The sequence below is a fragment of the Oncorhynchus nerka genome, linkage group LG9b, assembly GCF_034236695.1.
Source record: "Oncorhynchus nerka isolate Pitt River linkage group LG9b, Oner_Uvic_2.0, whole genome shotgun sequence".
NCBI classification, from domain to species: domain Eukaryota; kingdom Metazoa; phylum Chordata; class Actinopteri; order Salmoniformes; family Salmonidae; genus Oncorhynchus; species Oncorhynchus nerka.
In genome coordinates, this window is record NC_088424.1 from 37,305,894 (window position 1) to 37,323,181 (window position 17,288).

At 43.5% G+C, this 17,288-nt stretch overlaps 1 protein-coding gene across 1 annotated transcript in view; it reads left to right on the forward strand.

The window, feature by feature from the left end:
* The window catches only part of LOC115114725 (protein unc-13 homolog A-like), a 118,206-nt gene that overhangs the window by 85,744 nt on the left and 15,174 nt on the right, over positions 1-17,288 (forward strand). Inside the window, 6 exon segments of the mRNA XM_065013620.1 lie at positions 2,743-2,832; positions 6,876-7,010; positions 12,133-12,260; positions 13,199-13,284; positions 13,387-13,513; positions 13,643-13,739. Of these exon segments, the coding sequence (XP_064869692.1) occupies positions 2,743-2,832; positions 6,876-7,010; positions 12,133-12,260; positions 13,199-13,284; positions 13,387-13,513; positions 13,643-13,739 (663 nt within the window).

Consider the following 17,288-nt stretch of genomic DNA (forward strand, 5'->3'; position numbering starts at 1 on the left):
AAGTGTTTGTGTCAAACACTGTGTTATAATCTGTTTTATAAATGGTAGTCATTGTGTTATAATCTGTTTTATAAATGGTAGTCATTGTGTTATAATCTGTTTTATAAATGGAAGTCATTGTGTTATAATCTGTTTTATAAATGGAAGTCATTGTGTTATAATCATTTTATAAATGTTATAATCTGTTTTATAAATGGAAGTCATTGTGTTATAATCTGTTTTATAAATGTGTTATAATCTGTTTTATAAATGGAAGTCATTGTGTTATAATCTGTTTTATAAATGGAAGTCATTGTGTTATAATCTGTTTTATAAATGGAAGTCATTGTGTTATAATCTGTTTTATAAATGGAAGTCATTGTGTTATAATCTGTTTTATAAATGGAAGTCATTGTGTTATAATCTGTTTTATAAATGGAAGTCATTGTGTTATAATCTGTTTTATAAATGGTAGTCATTGTGTTATAATCTGTTTTATAAATGGAAGTCATTGTGTTATAATCTGTTTTATAAATGGTAGTCATTGTGTTATAATCTGTTTTATAAATCATTGTGTTATAATCTGTTTTATAAATGTAGTCATTGTGTTATAATCTGTTTTATAAATGGAAGTCATTGTGTTATAATCTGTTTTATAAATGGAAGTCATTGTGTTATAATCTGTTTTATAAATGGAAGTCATTGTGTTATAATCTGTTTTATAAATGGAAGTCATTGTGTTATAATCTGTTTTATAAATGGAAGTCATTGTGTTATAATCTGTTTTATAAATGGAAGTCATTGTGTTATAATCTGTTTTATAAATGGAAGTCATTGTTTTATAAATGTTTGTGTTATAATCTGTTTTATAAATGGTAGTCATTGTGTTATAATCTGTTTTATAAATGGTAGTCATTGTGTTATAATCTGTTTTATAAATGGTAGTCATTGTGTTATAATCTGTTTTATAAATGGTAGTCATTGTGTTATAATCTGTTTTATAAATGGTAGTCATTGTGTTATAATCTGTTTTATAAATGGTAGTCATTGTGTTATAATCTGTTTTATAAATGGTAGTCATTGTGTTATAATCTGTTTTATAAATGGAAGTCATTGTGTTATAATCTGTTTTATAAATGGTAGTCATTGTGTTATAATCTGTTTTATAAATGGTAGTCATTGTGTTATAATCTGTTTTATAAATGGTAGTCATTGTGTTATAATCTGTTTTATAAATGGTAGTCATTGTGTTATAATCTGTTTTATAAATGGTAGTCATTGTGTTATAATCTGTTTTATAAATGGTAGTCATTGTGTTATAATCTGTTTTATAAATGGTAGTCATTGTGTTATAATCTGTTTTATAAATGGAAGTCATTGTGTTGTAATCTGTTTTATAAATGGTAGTCATTGTGTTATAATCTGTTTTATAAATGGAAGTCATTGTGTTGTAATCTGTTTTATAAATGGTAGTCATTGTGTTATAATCTGTTTTATAAATGGTAGTCATTGTTTATAAATGGTAGTCATTGTTGTAATGTCTTTGTTTGTAAATATCATGTGTTTTGGGTAATTGTGTTATTCTTCTAATTCCATCTGCATGACACGGTATATAGTCCATTGTATAAGTAGCATTTTCTTGCAGTTTACATGATTATATTTAACCAGAAGTTGAAAGGCATGAAAGAGGACATAAATAGACTAATACAAAAGTATACTCACTATATAAAAATTACATTCTAAGTTACATAGACCTTCAACAAGCCATGTTTATTTGACCAGTCTTGTGATATCTGAACCTATCTTTCAAAAACATATCTCTGTTCCAAACAGTGTTTCTTTGTTTCTACACTCTTTTAAAGTGTTTCTGTGTTTGTAATGGTGTTTCTGTGTTGGTAATGGTGTTTCTGTGTTTGTAATGGTGTTTCTGTGTGTTTTTAATGGTGTTTCTGTGTCTTTGTAATGGTGTTTCTGTGTTTGTAGTTATGTTTTTGTCTTTGTAATGGTGTTTCTGTGTTGTAATGGTGTTTCTGTGTCTGTAATGGTGTTTCTGTGTGTTTTTAATGGTGTTTCTGTGTCTTTGTAATGGTGTTTCTGTCTTTGTAATGGTGTTTCTGTCTTTGTAATGGTGTTTCTGTCTTTGTAATGGTGTTTCTGTCTTTGCAATGGTGTTTCTGTCTTTGTAATTGTGTTTCTGTCTGTGTAATTGTGTTTCTGTTTGTGTAATTGTGTTTCTGTCTTTGTAATGGTGTTTCTGTGTCTTTGTAATGGTGTTTCTGTGTCTTTGTAATGGTGTTTCTGTGTCTTTGTAATGATGTTTTTGTCTTTGTAATGGTGTTTCTGTGTCTTTGTAATGGTGTTTCTGTGTTTAATGGTGTTTCTGTGTGCTTGTAATGGTGTTTCTGTGTGTTTGTAATGGTGTCTTTGTAGTTGTGTTTCTGTGTCTGTAATGGTGTTTCTGTGTGTTTTTAATGGTGTTTCTGTGTCTTTGTAATGGTGTTTCTGTCTTTGCAATGGTGTTTCTGTGTCTTTGCAATGGTATTTCTGTGTCTTTGTAATGGTGTTTCTGTGTCTTTGTAATGGTGTTTCTGTGTCTTTGTAATGGTGTTTCTGTGTCTTTGTAATGGTGTTTCTGTCTTTGTAATGGTGTTTATGTGTGCTTGTAATGGTGTTTCTGTGTGTTTGTAATGGTGTTTTGTAATTGTGTTTCTGTGTCTGTAATGGTGTTTCTGTGTGTTTTTAATGGTGTTTCTGTGTTTGTAGAATAACTTCCCAGCCAGTAGCCCTGAGAGGCTGCAGGACCTCAAATCCACTGTAGACCTACTGACCAGCATCACCTTCTTCAGGATGAAGGTGAACAAAACAATACCTCATTCATCTCCTTCTTCATCTCTTTTTCATCAAGTCCAAGCTTCTTTCCAGGAAATATGTGGATTCATAGATGGACTTATTGCTACTCTAGCTCTTGAGTAGCCTCGTACGACCATCTTGATCTCGCAAGCTCACGTTCTGTTTCGCTCCACGGATTCAGTGGAACAAAACGAGAGCACAACGGTGGATCAGGATAGGTCTTGAGGGCTAGGTAACATTTATCAGCCGTTAAGGTGTATCAGCCATATACTGTTAGTGTCAGGTTAATGGATAATTAGTTGCAATGTTGTTGACAGTCATTGAACATCTACAAACCATCTACTTGGGACTATCCAAATAAAGTGTTACCTGACATCACTCTCTGAGGAAATAGCAAGCATTTTTTAAATGGTCTGTTTGAGCTATACGTTTGAGGTGGGGGGGGGTTCTACAATGTATGCTTTGGCAAAAATAGAAGTACAGGATCAAATCAAATCAAAGTGTATTGCAGGGAAATACTTTCTTACGAGCCCCTAACTAACAGTGCCGTTTAAAAAAATATGGATAAAAATAAGAGATAGAAGTAACAAGTAATTAAAGAGCAACAGTTAAAAATAACAATATATACAAGGTGGTGCCGGTACAGAGTCAATGTACATGGGCACCGGTTAGTTGAGGTAGTATGTAGACTTGAAGTTGGAAGTTTACATACACCTTAGCCAAAAACATTCCAACTCCGTTTTTCACAATTCCTGACATTTAATCCCAGTAAAAATTCCCTGTCTCAGGTCAGTTAGGATCACCACTTTACTTTAAGAATGTAAAATGTCAGAATAATAGTAGAGAGAATTATTTCTTTCAGCTTTTATTTCTTTCATCACGTTCCCAGTGGTTCAGAAGTTTACATACACTCAATTAGTATTTGGTAGCATTGCCTTTAAATTGTTTAACTTGGGTCAAACTTTTTGGGTAGCCTTCCACAAGCTTCCCACATTAATAAGTTGGGTGAATTTTGTCCCATTCCACCTGACAGAGCTGGTGTAACTGAGTCAGCTTTGTAGGCCTCCTTGCTCGCACACACTTTCAGTTCTGCCCACAAATTTTCTGTAGGATTGAGGTCAGGGCTTTGTGATGGCCACTCCAATACCTTGACTTTGTCGTCCTTAAGCCATTTTGCCACAACTTTGGAAGTATGCTTGGGGTCATTGTCCATTTGGAAGACCCATTTGCGACCAAGCTTTAACTTCCTGACTGATGTCTTGAGATGTTGCTTCAATATATCCACATAATTTTCCTTCCTTCCTCATGAAGCCATCTATTTTGTGAAGTGCACCAGTCCCTCCTGCAGCAAAGCACCACCATAACATGATGCTGCCACACCCGTGCTTCACGGTTGGGATGGTGTTCTTTGGCTTGCAAGCCTCCTCCTTTTTCCTCAAAACATAACAATGGTCATTATGGCCAAACAGTTCTATTTTTGTTTCATCAGAACAGAGGACATTTCTCAAAAAGTACGATCTTTGTCCCCATGTGCAGTTGAAAACCGTAGTCTGGCTTTTTTATGGCGGTTTTGGAGCAGTGGCTTCTTCCTTGCTGAGCGGCCTTTCAGGTTATGTCGATATAGGACTCATTTTACTGTGGATATTGATAATTTTCTACCGGTTTCCTCCAGCATCTTCACAAGGTCCTTTGCTGTTGATCTGCGATTGATTTGCACTTTTGGCACCAAAGTACGTCCATCTCTAGGAGACAGAACGCGTCTCCTTCCTGAGCGGTATGACGCCTGCATGGTCCCATTGGGGTTTATACTTGCGTACTATTGTTTGTACAGATGAACGTGGTACCTTCAGGTGTTTGGAAATTGCTCCCAAGGATGAACCAGGCTTGTGGAGGTCTACAATTTTTTGCTAATTTCTTTTGATTTTCCCATGATGTCAAGCAAAGAGGCACTGAGTAGGCCTTGAAATACATCCACAGGTACACCTCCAATTGACTCAAATGACGTCAATTAGCCTATCAGAAGTTTCTGAAGTCATGACATCATTTTCTGGAATTTTCCAAACTGTTTAAAGGCACAGTCAACTTAGTGTATGTAAACTTCTGACCCACTGGAATTGTGATACAGTGAATTATAAGTGAAATAATCTGTCTGTAAACAATTGTTTGAAAAGATACTTGTGTCATGCACAAAGTAGATGTCCTAACTGACTTGCCAAAACTATAGTTTGTTAACAAGAAATTTGTGGAGTGGTTGAAAAACGAGTTTTAATGACTCCCACATAAGTGTAAACTTCCGACTTCAACTGTATGTGTAGGTTTAGTTTATTAAAGTGACTATGCATAGATGACAACAGAGAGTGGCAGTGGTGTGGAGAGGGGAGGGGAGGGCAATGCAAATAGTCTGGCTAACCATTTGACTAGATGTTTAGGAGTCTTATGGCTTGGGGGTAGAAGCTGTTTAAAAGCCTCTTGGACCTAGACTTGGCGCACCGGTACCGCTTGCCGTGTGGTAGCAGAGAGAACATTCTATGACTAGGGTGGCTGGAGTCTTTGACCATTTTTAGGGCCTTCCTCTGACACAGCCTGGTAAAGAGGTCCTGGATGGCAGGAGGCTTGGCTCCAGTGATGTATTGGGCCTCTGTAGTGCCTTACGGTCGGAGGCCGAGCAGTTGCCACACCAGGCAGTGATGCAACCAGTTAGGATGCTCTCGATGGTGCAGCTGTAGAACCTTTTGAGGATCTGAGGACCCATGCCAAATCTTTTCAGTCTCCTGAGGGGGAATAGGTTTTGTCGTGCACGCTTCACGACTGTCATGGTGTGCTTGGACCAAAGGAACTTGTAGCTCTCAACCTGCTCCACTACAGCTCCATCGATGAGAATGGGGGCGTGCTCAGTCCTCTTTTTCCTGTAGTCCACAATCATCTCCTTTGTCTTGATCACGATGAGGGAGAGGTTGTTATCCTGGCATCACATGGCCAGGTCTCTTACCTCCTCCCTATAGGTTGTCTCGTTGTTGTCGGTGATCAGGACATTATCTGTTGTGTCATCGGCAAATTTAATGATGGTGTGGAGACGTGCCTGGCCGTGCAGTCGTGAGTGAACAGGGAGTACAGGAGGGGGCTGAGCACACACCCCTGAAGGGCCCCTGTGTTGAGGATCAGCGTGGCAGATGTGTTGTTACCTACCCTCACCACCTGGCGGAGGCCCGTCAGGAAGTCCATGATCCAGTTGCAGAGGGAGGTGTTTAGTCCCAGGGTCCTTAGCTTAGTAATGAGCTTTGACGGCACTATGGTGTTGAACGCTGAGCTGTAGTCAATGAAAAGCATTCGCACATAGGTGTTCCTTTTGTCCAGGTGTGAAAGGGTAGTGTGGAGCGGTATGCAAATTGAGTGGGTCTAGGGTTTCTGGGATGATGGTGGGATGATGGTGTTGATGTGAGCCATGACCAGCCTTTCAAAGAACTTGATGTGGGGATGTTGACAGACTGTGTGCTTTTAAAAGTGAGATTTTCACTGGTCAGTTACTTTAAGGTCAACGGCATCAACAACATTTTGCAGTAGCCATCAGTCTCTGGACTTCAACCCCATTGAAAACCGGTGGTTTGAATTGGAGAGGGCAGACCATAAGTGCAGATGAAGGATATCAAGGATCTAGAAATATTCTGTATGGAGGACTGGTCTAAGATCCCTCCCACTGTGTTTTGCAGTCTCATCAAATATATTTTGTAAAAGCTTTGTGCTGTTATCCTCACAAGGTATTGAAAAAAGGGGTGCCAATAATTGTTTTGCTTCTCAGGGTAGCCTAGTGGTTAGAGCGTTGGACTAGTAACCAGAAGGTTGCAAGTTCAAATCTGTCGTTCTGCCCCTGAACAGGCAGTTAACCCACAGTTCCTAGGCGGTCATTGAAAATAAGAATTTGTTCTTAACTGACTTGCCTAGTTACATAAAGGTTCAATTTAAAAAATTATCAAGAGTGACAATGTTTTGGAACTGACTGGTCATTCTAATGCTAAACTAACTGACCTCTGACCCTCCTGTGTGATCAGGTCCAGGAGCTGCAGAGTCCCCCCAGGGCCAGTCAGGTGGTGAAGGACTGTGTTAAAGCCTGTCTCAACTCCACCTATGAATACATCTTCAACAACTGCCATGAACTCTACAGCAGAGAGTACCAGACAGACCCTGTGAGTATGTGTGTTTGTGTGTGTTTATGTGCGTGTGTGTGTTCACGTTGTTGTGGCAGAAATGGGGTTGTTGTAACTTCTGAAGTGTTATGGTCTGTTCTGTGTTGGACTGTGATGCTATGCCTGTTATAGACTCCTGGTATGTCTGCACCCTAACACAAGGCCAATGTGTTCCGGAACTGTTGCTTGTATAAAGAACTGCTGTGTAAACAATATGATTGTATTATTACCTCTATCTCCCTCGCTATATAAGAGACATGGAACCATTTACTCTGGGAGCTCCTTCCCTGACTGAGATCAGAGAGGGATCTCCCTCGCTATATAAGAGACATGGAACCATTTACTTCTGGGAGCTCCTTCCCTGACTGAGATCAGAGAGGGATCTCCCTCGCTATATAAGAGACATGGAACCATTTACTCTGGGAGCTCCTTCCCTGACTGAGATCAGAGAGGGATCTCCCTCGCTATATAAGAGACATGGAACCATTTACTCTGGGAGCTCCTTCCCTGACTGAGATCAGAGAGGGATCTCCTCGCTATATAAGAGACATGGAACCATTTACTCTGGGAGCTCCTTCCCTGACTGAGATCAGAGGGATCTCCCTCGCTATATAAGAGACATGGAACCATTTACTCTGGGAGCTCCTTCCCTGACTGAGATCAGAGAGGGATCTCCCTCGCTATATAAGAGACATGGAACCATTTACTCTGGGAGCTCCTTCCCTGACTGAGATCAGAGAGGGATCTCCCTCGCTATATAAGAGACATGGAACCATTTACTCTGGGAGCTCCTTCCCTGACTGAGATCAGAGAGGATCTCCTCGCTATATAAGAGACATGGAACCATTTACTCTGGGAGCTCCTTCCCTGACTGAGATCAGAGAGGGATCTCCTCGCTATATAAGAGACATGGAACCATTTACTCTGGGAGCTCCTTCCTGACTGAGATCAGAGAGGATCTCCTCGCTATATAAGAGACATGGAACCATTTACTCTGGGAGCTCCTTCCCTGACTGAGATCAGAGAGGATCTCCCTCGCTATATAAGAGACATGGAACCATTTACTCTGGGAGCTCCTTCCCTGACTGAGATCAGAGAGGATCTCCTCGCTATATAAGAGACATGGAACCATTTACTCTGGGAGCTCCTTCCCTGACTGAGATCAGAGAGGGATCTCCTCGCTATATAAGAGACATGGAACCATTTACTCTGGGAGCTCCTTCCCTGACTGAGATCAGAGAGGGATCTCCCTCGCTATATAAGAGACATGGAACCATTTACTCTGGGAGCTCCTTCCCTGACTGAGATCAGAGAGGATCTCCTCGCTATATAAGAGACATGGAACCATTTACTCTGGGAGCTCCTTCCCTGACTGAGATCAGAGAGGGATCTACCTCGCTATATAAGAGACATGGAACCATTTACTCTGGGAGCTCCTTCCCTGACTGAGATCAGAGGGATCTCCCTCGCTATATAAGAGACATGGAACCATTTACTCTGGGAGCTCCTTCCCTGACTGAGATCAGAGAGGGATCTCCCTCGCTATATAAGAGACATGGAACCATTTACTCTGGGAGCTCCTTCCCTGACTGAGATCAGAGAGGGATCTCCCTCGCTATATAAGAGACATGGAACCATTTACTCTGGGAGCTCCTTCCCTGACTGAGATCAGAGAGGATCTCCTCGCTATATAAGAGACATGGAACCATTTACTCTGGGAGCTCCTTCCCTGACTGAGATCAGAGAGGGATCTCCTCGCTATATAAGAGACATGGAACCATTTACTCTGGGAGCTCCTTCCTGACTGAGATCAGAGAGGATCTCCTCGCTATATAAGAGACATGGAACCATTTACTCTGGGAGCTCCTTCCCTGACTGAGATCAGAGAGGGATCTCCCTCGCTATATAAGAGACATGGAACCATTTACTCTGGGAGCTCCTTCCCTGACTGAGATCAGAGAGGATCTCCCTCGCTATATAAGAGACATGGAACCATTTACTCTGGGAGCTCCTTCCCTGACTGAGATCAGAGAGGATCTCCCTCGCTATATAAGAGACATGGAACCATTTACTCTGGGAGCTCCTTCCCTGACTGAGATCAGAGGGATCTCCTCGCTATATAAGAGACATGGAACCATTTACTCTGGGAGCTCCTTCCTGACTGAGATCAGAGAGGGATCTCCCTCGCTATATAAGAGACATGGAACCATTTACTCTGGGAGCTCCTTCCCTGACTGAGATCAGAGAGGGATCTCCCTCGCTATATAAGAGACATGGAACCATTTACTCTGGGAGCTCCTTCCCTGACTGAGATCAGAGAGGGATCTACCTCGCTATATAAGAGACATGGAACCATTTACTCTGGGAGCTCCTTCCCTGACTGAGATCAGAGAGGGATCTCCCTCGCTATATAAGAGACATGGAACCATTTACTCTGGGAGCTCCTTCCCTGACTGAGATCAGAGAGGGATCTCCTCGCTATATAAGAGACATGGAACCATTTACTCTGGGAGCTCCTTCCCTGACTGAGATCAGAGAGGGATCTCCCTCGCTATATAAGAGACATGGAACCATTTACTCTGGGAGCTCCTTCCCTGACTGAGATCAGAGAGGGATCTCCCTCGCTATATAAGAGACATGGAACCATTTACTCTGGGAGCTCCTTCCCTGACTGAGATCAGAGAGGGATCTCCCTCGCTATATAAGAGACATGGAACCATTTACTCTGGGAGCTCCTTCCCTGACTGAGATCAGAGAGGGATCTCCTCGCTATATAAGAGACATGGAACCATTTACTCTGGGAGCTCCTTCCCTGACTGAGATCAGAGAGGGATCTCCTCGCTATATAAGAGACATGGAACCATTTACTCTGGGAGCTCCTTCCCTGACTGAGATCAGAGAGGGATCTCCTCGCTATATAAGAGACATGGAACCATTTACTCTGGGAGCTCCTTCCCTGACTGAGATCAGAGAGGATCTACCTCGCTATATAAGAGACATGGAACCATTTACTCTGGGAGCTCCTTCCCTGACTGAGATCAGAGAGGGATCTCCTCGCTATATAAGAGACATGGAACCATTTACTCTGGGAGCTCCTTCCTGACTGAGATCAGAGAGGGATCTCCCTCGCTATATAAGAGACATGGAACCATTTACTCTGGGAGCTCCTTCCCTGACTGAGATCAGAGAGGGATCTCCCTCGCTATATAAGAGACATGGAACCATTTACTCTGGGAGCTCCTTCCCTGACTGAGATCAGAGAGGGATCTCCCTCGCTATATAAGAGACATGGAACCATTTACTCTGGGAGCTCCTTCCCTGACTGAGATCAGAGAGGGATCTCCTCGCTATATAAGAGACATGGAACCATTTACTCTGGGAGCTCCTTCCCTGACTGAGATCAGAGAGGGATCTCCTCGCTATATAAGAGACATGGAACCATTTACTCTGGGAGCTCCTTCCCTGACTGAGATCAGAGGGATCTCCTCGCTATATAAGAGACATGGAACCATTTACTCTGGGAGCTCCTTCCCTGACTGAGATCAGAGAGGGATCTCCCTCGCTATATAAGAGACATGGAACCATTTACTCTGGGAGCTCCTTCCCTGACTGAGATCAGAGAGGGATCTCCCTCGCTATATAAGAGACATGGAACCATTTACTCTGGGAGCTCCTTCCCTGACTGAGATCAGAGAGGGATCTCCCTCGCTATATAAGAGACATGGAACCATTTACTCTGGGAGCTCCTTCCCTGACTGAGATCAGAGAGGATCTCCCTCGCTATATAAGAGACATGGAACCATTTACTCTGGGAGCTCCTTCCCTGACTGAGATCAGAGAGGGATCTCCTCGCTATATAAGAGACATGGAACCATTTACTCTGGGAGCTCCTTCCCTGACTGAGATCAGAGAGGATCTACCTCGCTATATAAGAGACATGGAACCATTTACTCTGGGAGCTCCTTCCCTGACTGAGATCAGAGAGGATCTACCTCGCTATATAAGAGACATGGAACCATTTACTCTGGGAGCTCCTTCCCTGACTGAGATCAGAGAGGGATCTCCCTCGCTATATAAGAGACATGGAACCATTTACTCTGGGAGCTCCTTCCCTGACTGAGATCAGAGAGGGATCTCCCTCGCTATATAAGAGACATGGAACCATTTACTCTGGGAGCTCCTTCCCTGACTGAGATCAGAGAGGGATCTCCTCGCTATATAAGAGACATGGAACCATTTACTCTGGGAGCTCCTTCCCTGACTGAGATCAGAGAGGATCTCCCTCGCTATATAAGAGACATGGAACCATTTACTCTGGGAGCTCCTTCCTGACTGAGATCAGAGAGGGATCTCCTCGCTATATAAGAGACATGGAACCATTTACTCTGGGAGCTCCTTCCCTGACTGAGATCAGAGAGGATCTCCTCGCTATATAAGAGACATGGAACCATTTACTCTGGGAGCTCCTTCCCTGACTGAGATCAGAGAGGGATCTACCTCGCTATATAAGAGACATGGAACCATTTACTCTGGGAGCTCCTTCCCTGACTGAGATCAGAGAGGGATCTACCTCGCTATATAAGAGACATGGAACCATTTACTCTGGGAGCTCCTTCCCTGACTGAGATCAGAGAGGGATCTCCTCGCTATATAAGAGACATGGAACCATTTACTCTGGGAGCTCCTTCCTGACTGAGATCAGAGAGGGGATCTCCCTCGCTATATAAGAGACATGGAACCATTTACTCTGGGAGCTCCTTCCCTGACTGAGATCAGAGAGGGATCTCCCTCGCTATATAAGAGACATGGAACCATTTACTCTGGGAGCTCCTTCCCTGACTGAGATCAGAGAGGGATCTACCTCGCTATATAAGAGACATGGAACCATTTACTCTGGGAGCTCCTTCCCTGACTGAGATCAGAGAGGGATCTACCTGCTGCTTGAATCTATTAAAGATTCACTATTATCATTATAAATTAGTCTCTGCCTAATTTTTGGATCGAATTTTCCACATCAACGTGAGCGCATACATTTGCTTGTGTGTGTGTGTGTGTGTGTATGTGTGTTCACGTGAGTGCTTGCCTGTGTGTATGTCTGTCTGACCTTCCTCTCTCTCTCCAGGCGAAGGCTGACGTTCCAGAAGAGCAGGGTCCCAGTATCAAGAACTTGGACTTCTGGTCAAAACTCATCACCCTCATCGTCTCCATCATAGAGGAAGACAAAAACTCCTATACACCCTGTCTCAACCAGTGAGTCTCTCTGTCTCTCTACCTCCCTCTCTTTCTCTCTACCCCCCCTCTCTCTCTCTCTCTCTCTCTCTCTCTCTCTCTCTCTCTCTCAATTCAATTCAATTCAATTCAGGGGGCTTTATTGGCATGGGAAATGTGTTAACATTTCCAAAGCAAGTGAGGTAGATACTATACAAAAGTGAAATAAACAATAAAGATGTGTATTAAACATTACACATACAGAGGTTTCAAAACAATAAAGGCATTACAAATGTCATATTACGTATATATACAGTGTTGCAACGATGTACAAATGGTTAAAGTACACAAGGGATAATAAATAAGCATAAATATGGTTTGTATTTACAATGGTGTTTGTTCTTCACTGGTTGTCCATTTCTTGTGGCAACAGTTCACAAATCTTGCTGCTGTGATGCACACTGTGGTATTTCACCCAGGTGATATGGGAGTTTATCAAAATTGGGTTTGTTTTCAAATTCTTTGTGGATCTGTGTAATCTGAGGGAAATATGTGTCTCTAATATGGTCATACATTGGACAGGAGGTTAGGGAGTGCAGCTCAGTTTCCACCTCATTTTGTGGGCAGTGTGCACATAGCCTGTATTCTCTTGAGAGCCATGTCTGCCTACGGTGGCCTTTCTCAATAGCAAGGCTATGCTCACTGAGTCTGTACATAGTCAAAGCTTTCCTTAAGTTTGGGTCAGTCACAGTGGTCAGTGGTCAGTATTCTGCCACTGTGTACTCTCTGTTTAGGGCCAAATAGCATTTTAGTTTGCTCTGTTTTTTTGTTAATTCTTTCCAATGTGTCAAGTAATTATCTTTTTGTTTTCTCATGATTTGATTGGGTCTCATTGTGCTGCTGTGTCTCTGTCTCTCTGTCTCTCTGTCTCTCTGTCTCTCTGTCTCTGTCTCTGAGCACTGTTCTCCTGTCCCGCGCAGGTTTCCTCAGGAACTGAATGTGGGCGTGATCAGTGCAGAGGTCATGTGGAACATGTTTGCTCAAGATATGAGATATGCCATGGAGGGTAAGTGTGCGTGTGCGTGCGTCTGTGTGTAAGTTTGTGTGCCTGTGTGTACTATGAATGAATATGTTCCAAATCTCCCCTACTATTCTCTATCATTCTCAGAGCATGAGAAAAACCGGCTGTGTAAGAGTGCCGATTACATGAACCTGCACTTCAAGGTGAAGTGGCTCTACAACGAATACTGCAAAGAGCTGCCCACCTTCCAGAAACGTGTACCTGAGTATCCAGCGTGAGTGTCCTTTATCTCATCTTATTCAGCTCTTTTTTATGGAAAGTCCATTGATTTTTGTATTTTGGGGGGGGGGTGTTTATCACATAATGAGAGGTTTTTGTGGATCCCTTCTCTACCGCCTCATAGGTGGTTCGAGCCGTTTGTCATCCAGTGGTTGGACGAGAACGAGGAAGTGTCCAGAGACTTCCTGCACGGTGCCCTAGTGAGGGACACAAAGGACGGGGTAAATTCACATCTATTTCCTCTCTGAGATATGTTTTGTTTTACAGGCCCCTATTTATGTGGCATTTGCTAGTCAATACATGGTCAAATTGTAATTATGTAGTTATTTCTCAATAATAATCACTTTAAAGTAACTTTATACATGATGATAAGCTATGTCTGTGTAGGTCTATTAGACCAGTTGCAATATGCAGTTTCACTGGACAAGCTGCAAAGGGTGTAAACACCCAACACAGAAGTTACTGCTCCCTCTCTATCTATCTATCTATCTATCTATCTATCTATCTATCTATCTATCTATCTATCTATCTATCTATCTATCTATCTATCTATCTATCTATCCCTCCCTCTATCTATCCCTCCCTCTATCTATCCCTCCCTCCCTCTATCTATCTATCTATCTATCTATCTATCTATCTATCTATCTATCTATCTATCTATCCATCTATCTATCTATCCCTCCCTCTATCTATCCCTCCATCTATCAATCTATCTATCTATCTATCTATCTATCTATCTATCTATCTATCTATCTATCTATCTATCTATCTATCTATCTATCTATCTATCTATCTATCTATCCCTCTATCTATCCCTCCCTCCCTCCCTCCCTCCCTCCCTCCCTCCCTCCCTCCCTCCCTCCCTCCCTCCCTCCCTCCCTCTATCCATCTATCCATCTATCCATCCCTCCCTCCCTCCCTCCCTCTATCTATCTATCTATCCCACTATCCCTCCCTCCCTCTATCTCTCTCTCCCTCTATCCCTCCCTCCCTCTATCTCTCCCTCCCACTATCCTCCCTCCCTTTATCCTCCATCCCCCTCCCTTTATCTCTCCATCCCTCCCTCCCTCCCTTTATCTCCCTCCATCCCTCCCTCCCTCCCCTTTATCTCTCCATCCCTCCCTCCCTCCCTCCCTCCCTCCCTCCCTCCCTCCCTCCCTCCCCCTCCCTCCTATCTATCTATCTATCTCTATCTATCTATCTATCTATCTATCTATCTATCTATCTATCTATCTATCTATCTATCTATCTATCTATCTATCTATCTATCTATCCCTCCCTCCCCCCTCTATCTCTCTCTCCCTCTATCCCTCCCACTATCCCTCCCTCCCTCTATCTCTCCATCCCTCCCTCCCTTTATCTCTCCATCCCTCCCTCCCTTTATCTCTCCATCCCTCCCTCCCTCCCTTTATCTCTCCTTCCCTCCCTCCATCCCTCCCTCCCTCCCTTCCTTTATCCCTCATCACTCCCTCCATCCCTCCCTCCCTCCCTTTATCTCTCCATCCCTCCAACACACTTACATCATGTGTACTTCCCTTACTCAACACACAACACCCTGCTTCTCTATCTCTCTCACACACACACACACACACACACACACACACACACACACACACACACGTGCACTTCCGGCGCCGACAGAGATGGCCGCCTCGCTTCGCGTTCCTAGGAAACTATGCAGTTTTTTGTGTTTTTACGTGTTATTTCTTACATTAGTACCCCAGGTCATCTTAGGTTTCATTACATACAGTCGAGAAGAACTACTGAATATAAGATCAGTGTCAACTCACCATCAGTACGACCAAGAATATGTTTTTCGCGACGCGGATCCTGTGTTCTGCCTTACGAACAGGACAACGGAATGGATTCCATGCAGCGACCCAAAAAAACGACTCCGAAAAAGAGGGAAACGAGGCGGTCTTCTGGTCAGACTCCGAAGACGGGCACACCGTGCACCACTCCCTAGCATTCTTCTTGCCAATGTCCAGTCTCTTGACAACAAGGTTGATGAAATCCGAGCAAGGGTAGCATTCCAGAGGGACATCAGAGACTGTAACGTTCTTTGCTTCACGGAAACATGGCTCACTGGAGAGACGCTATCCGAGGCGGTGCAGCCAACGGGTTTCTCCACGCATCGCGCCGACAGAAATAAACATCTTTCTGGTAAGAAGAGGGGCGGGGGCGTATGCCTTATGGCTAACGAGACATGGTGTGATGAAAGAAACATACAGGAACTCAAAACCTGATTTAGAATTCCTCACAATCAAATGTAGACCGCATTATCTACCAAGAGAATTCTCTTCGATTATAATCACAGCCGTATATATCCCCCCCCCCAAGCAGACACATCGATGGCTCTGAACGAACTTTATTTAACTCTTTGCAAAATGGAAACCATTTATCCGGAGGCTGCATTCATTGTAGCTGGGGATTTTAACAAGGCTAATCTGAAAACAAGACTCCCTAAATTTTATCAGCATATCGATTGCGCAACCAGGGGTGGTAAAACCTTGGATCATTGTTACTCTAACTTCCACGACGCATATAAGGCCCTGCCCCGCCCCCCTTTCGGAAAAGCTGACCACGACTCCATTTTGTTGATCCCTGCCTACAGACAGAAACTAAAACAAGAGGCTCCCACGCTGAGGTCTGTCCAACGCTGGTCCGACCAAGCTGACTCCACACTCCAAGACTGCTTCTATCACGTGGACTGGGATATGTTTTGTATTGCGTCAGATAACAATATTGACGAATACGCTGATTCGGTGTGCGAGTTCATTAGAACGTGCGTTGAAGATGTCGTTCCCATAGCAACGATTAAAATATTCCCTAACCAGAAACCGTGGATTGATGGCAGCATTCGCGTGAAACTGAAAGCGCGAACCACTGCTTTTAATCAGGGCAAGGTGTCTGGTAACATGACCGAATACAAACAGTGCAGCTATTCCCTCCACAAGGCTATCAAACAAGCTAAGCGTCAGTACAGAGACAAAGTAGAATCTCAATTCAACGGCTCAGACACAAGAGGCATGTGGCAGGGTCTACAGTCAATCACGGACTACAAGAAGAAATCCAGCCCAGTCACGGACCAGGATGTCTTGCTCCCAGGCAGACTAAATAACTTCTTTGCCCGCTTTGAGGACAATACAGTGCCACTGACACGGCCTGCAACGAAAACATGCGGTCTCTCCTTCACTGCAGCCGAGGTGAGTAAGACGTTTAAACATGTTAACCCTCGCAAGGCTGCAGGCCCAGACGGCATCCCCAGCCGCGCCCTCAGAGCATGCGCAGACCAGCTGGCCGGTGTGTTTACGGACATATTGAATCAATCCCTATACCAGTCTGCTGTTCCCACATGCTTCAAGAGGGCCACCATTGTTCCTGTTCCCAAGAAAGCTAAGGTAACTGAGCTAAACGACTACCGCCCCGTAGCACTCACTTCCGTCATCATGAAGTGCTTTGAGAGACTAGTCAAGGACCATATCACCTCCACCCTACCTGACACCCTAGACCCACTCCAATTTGCTTACCACCCAAATAGGTCCACAGACGATGCAATCTCAACCACACTGCACACTGCCCTAACCCATCTGGACAAGAGGAATACCTATGTGAGAATGCTGTTCATCGACTACAGCTCGGCATTCAACACCATAGTACCCTCCAAGCTCGTCATCAAGCTCGAGACCCTGGGTCTCGACCCCGCCCTGTGCAACTGGGTACTGGACTTCCTGACGGGCCGCCCCCAGGTGGTGAGGGTAGGCAACAAC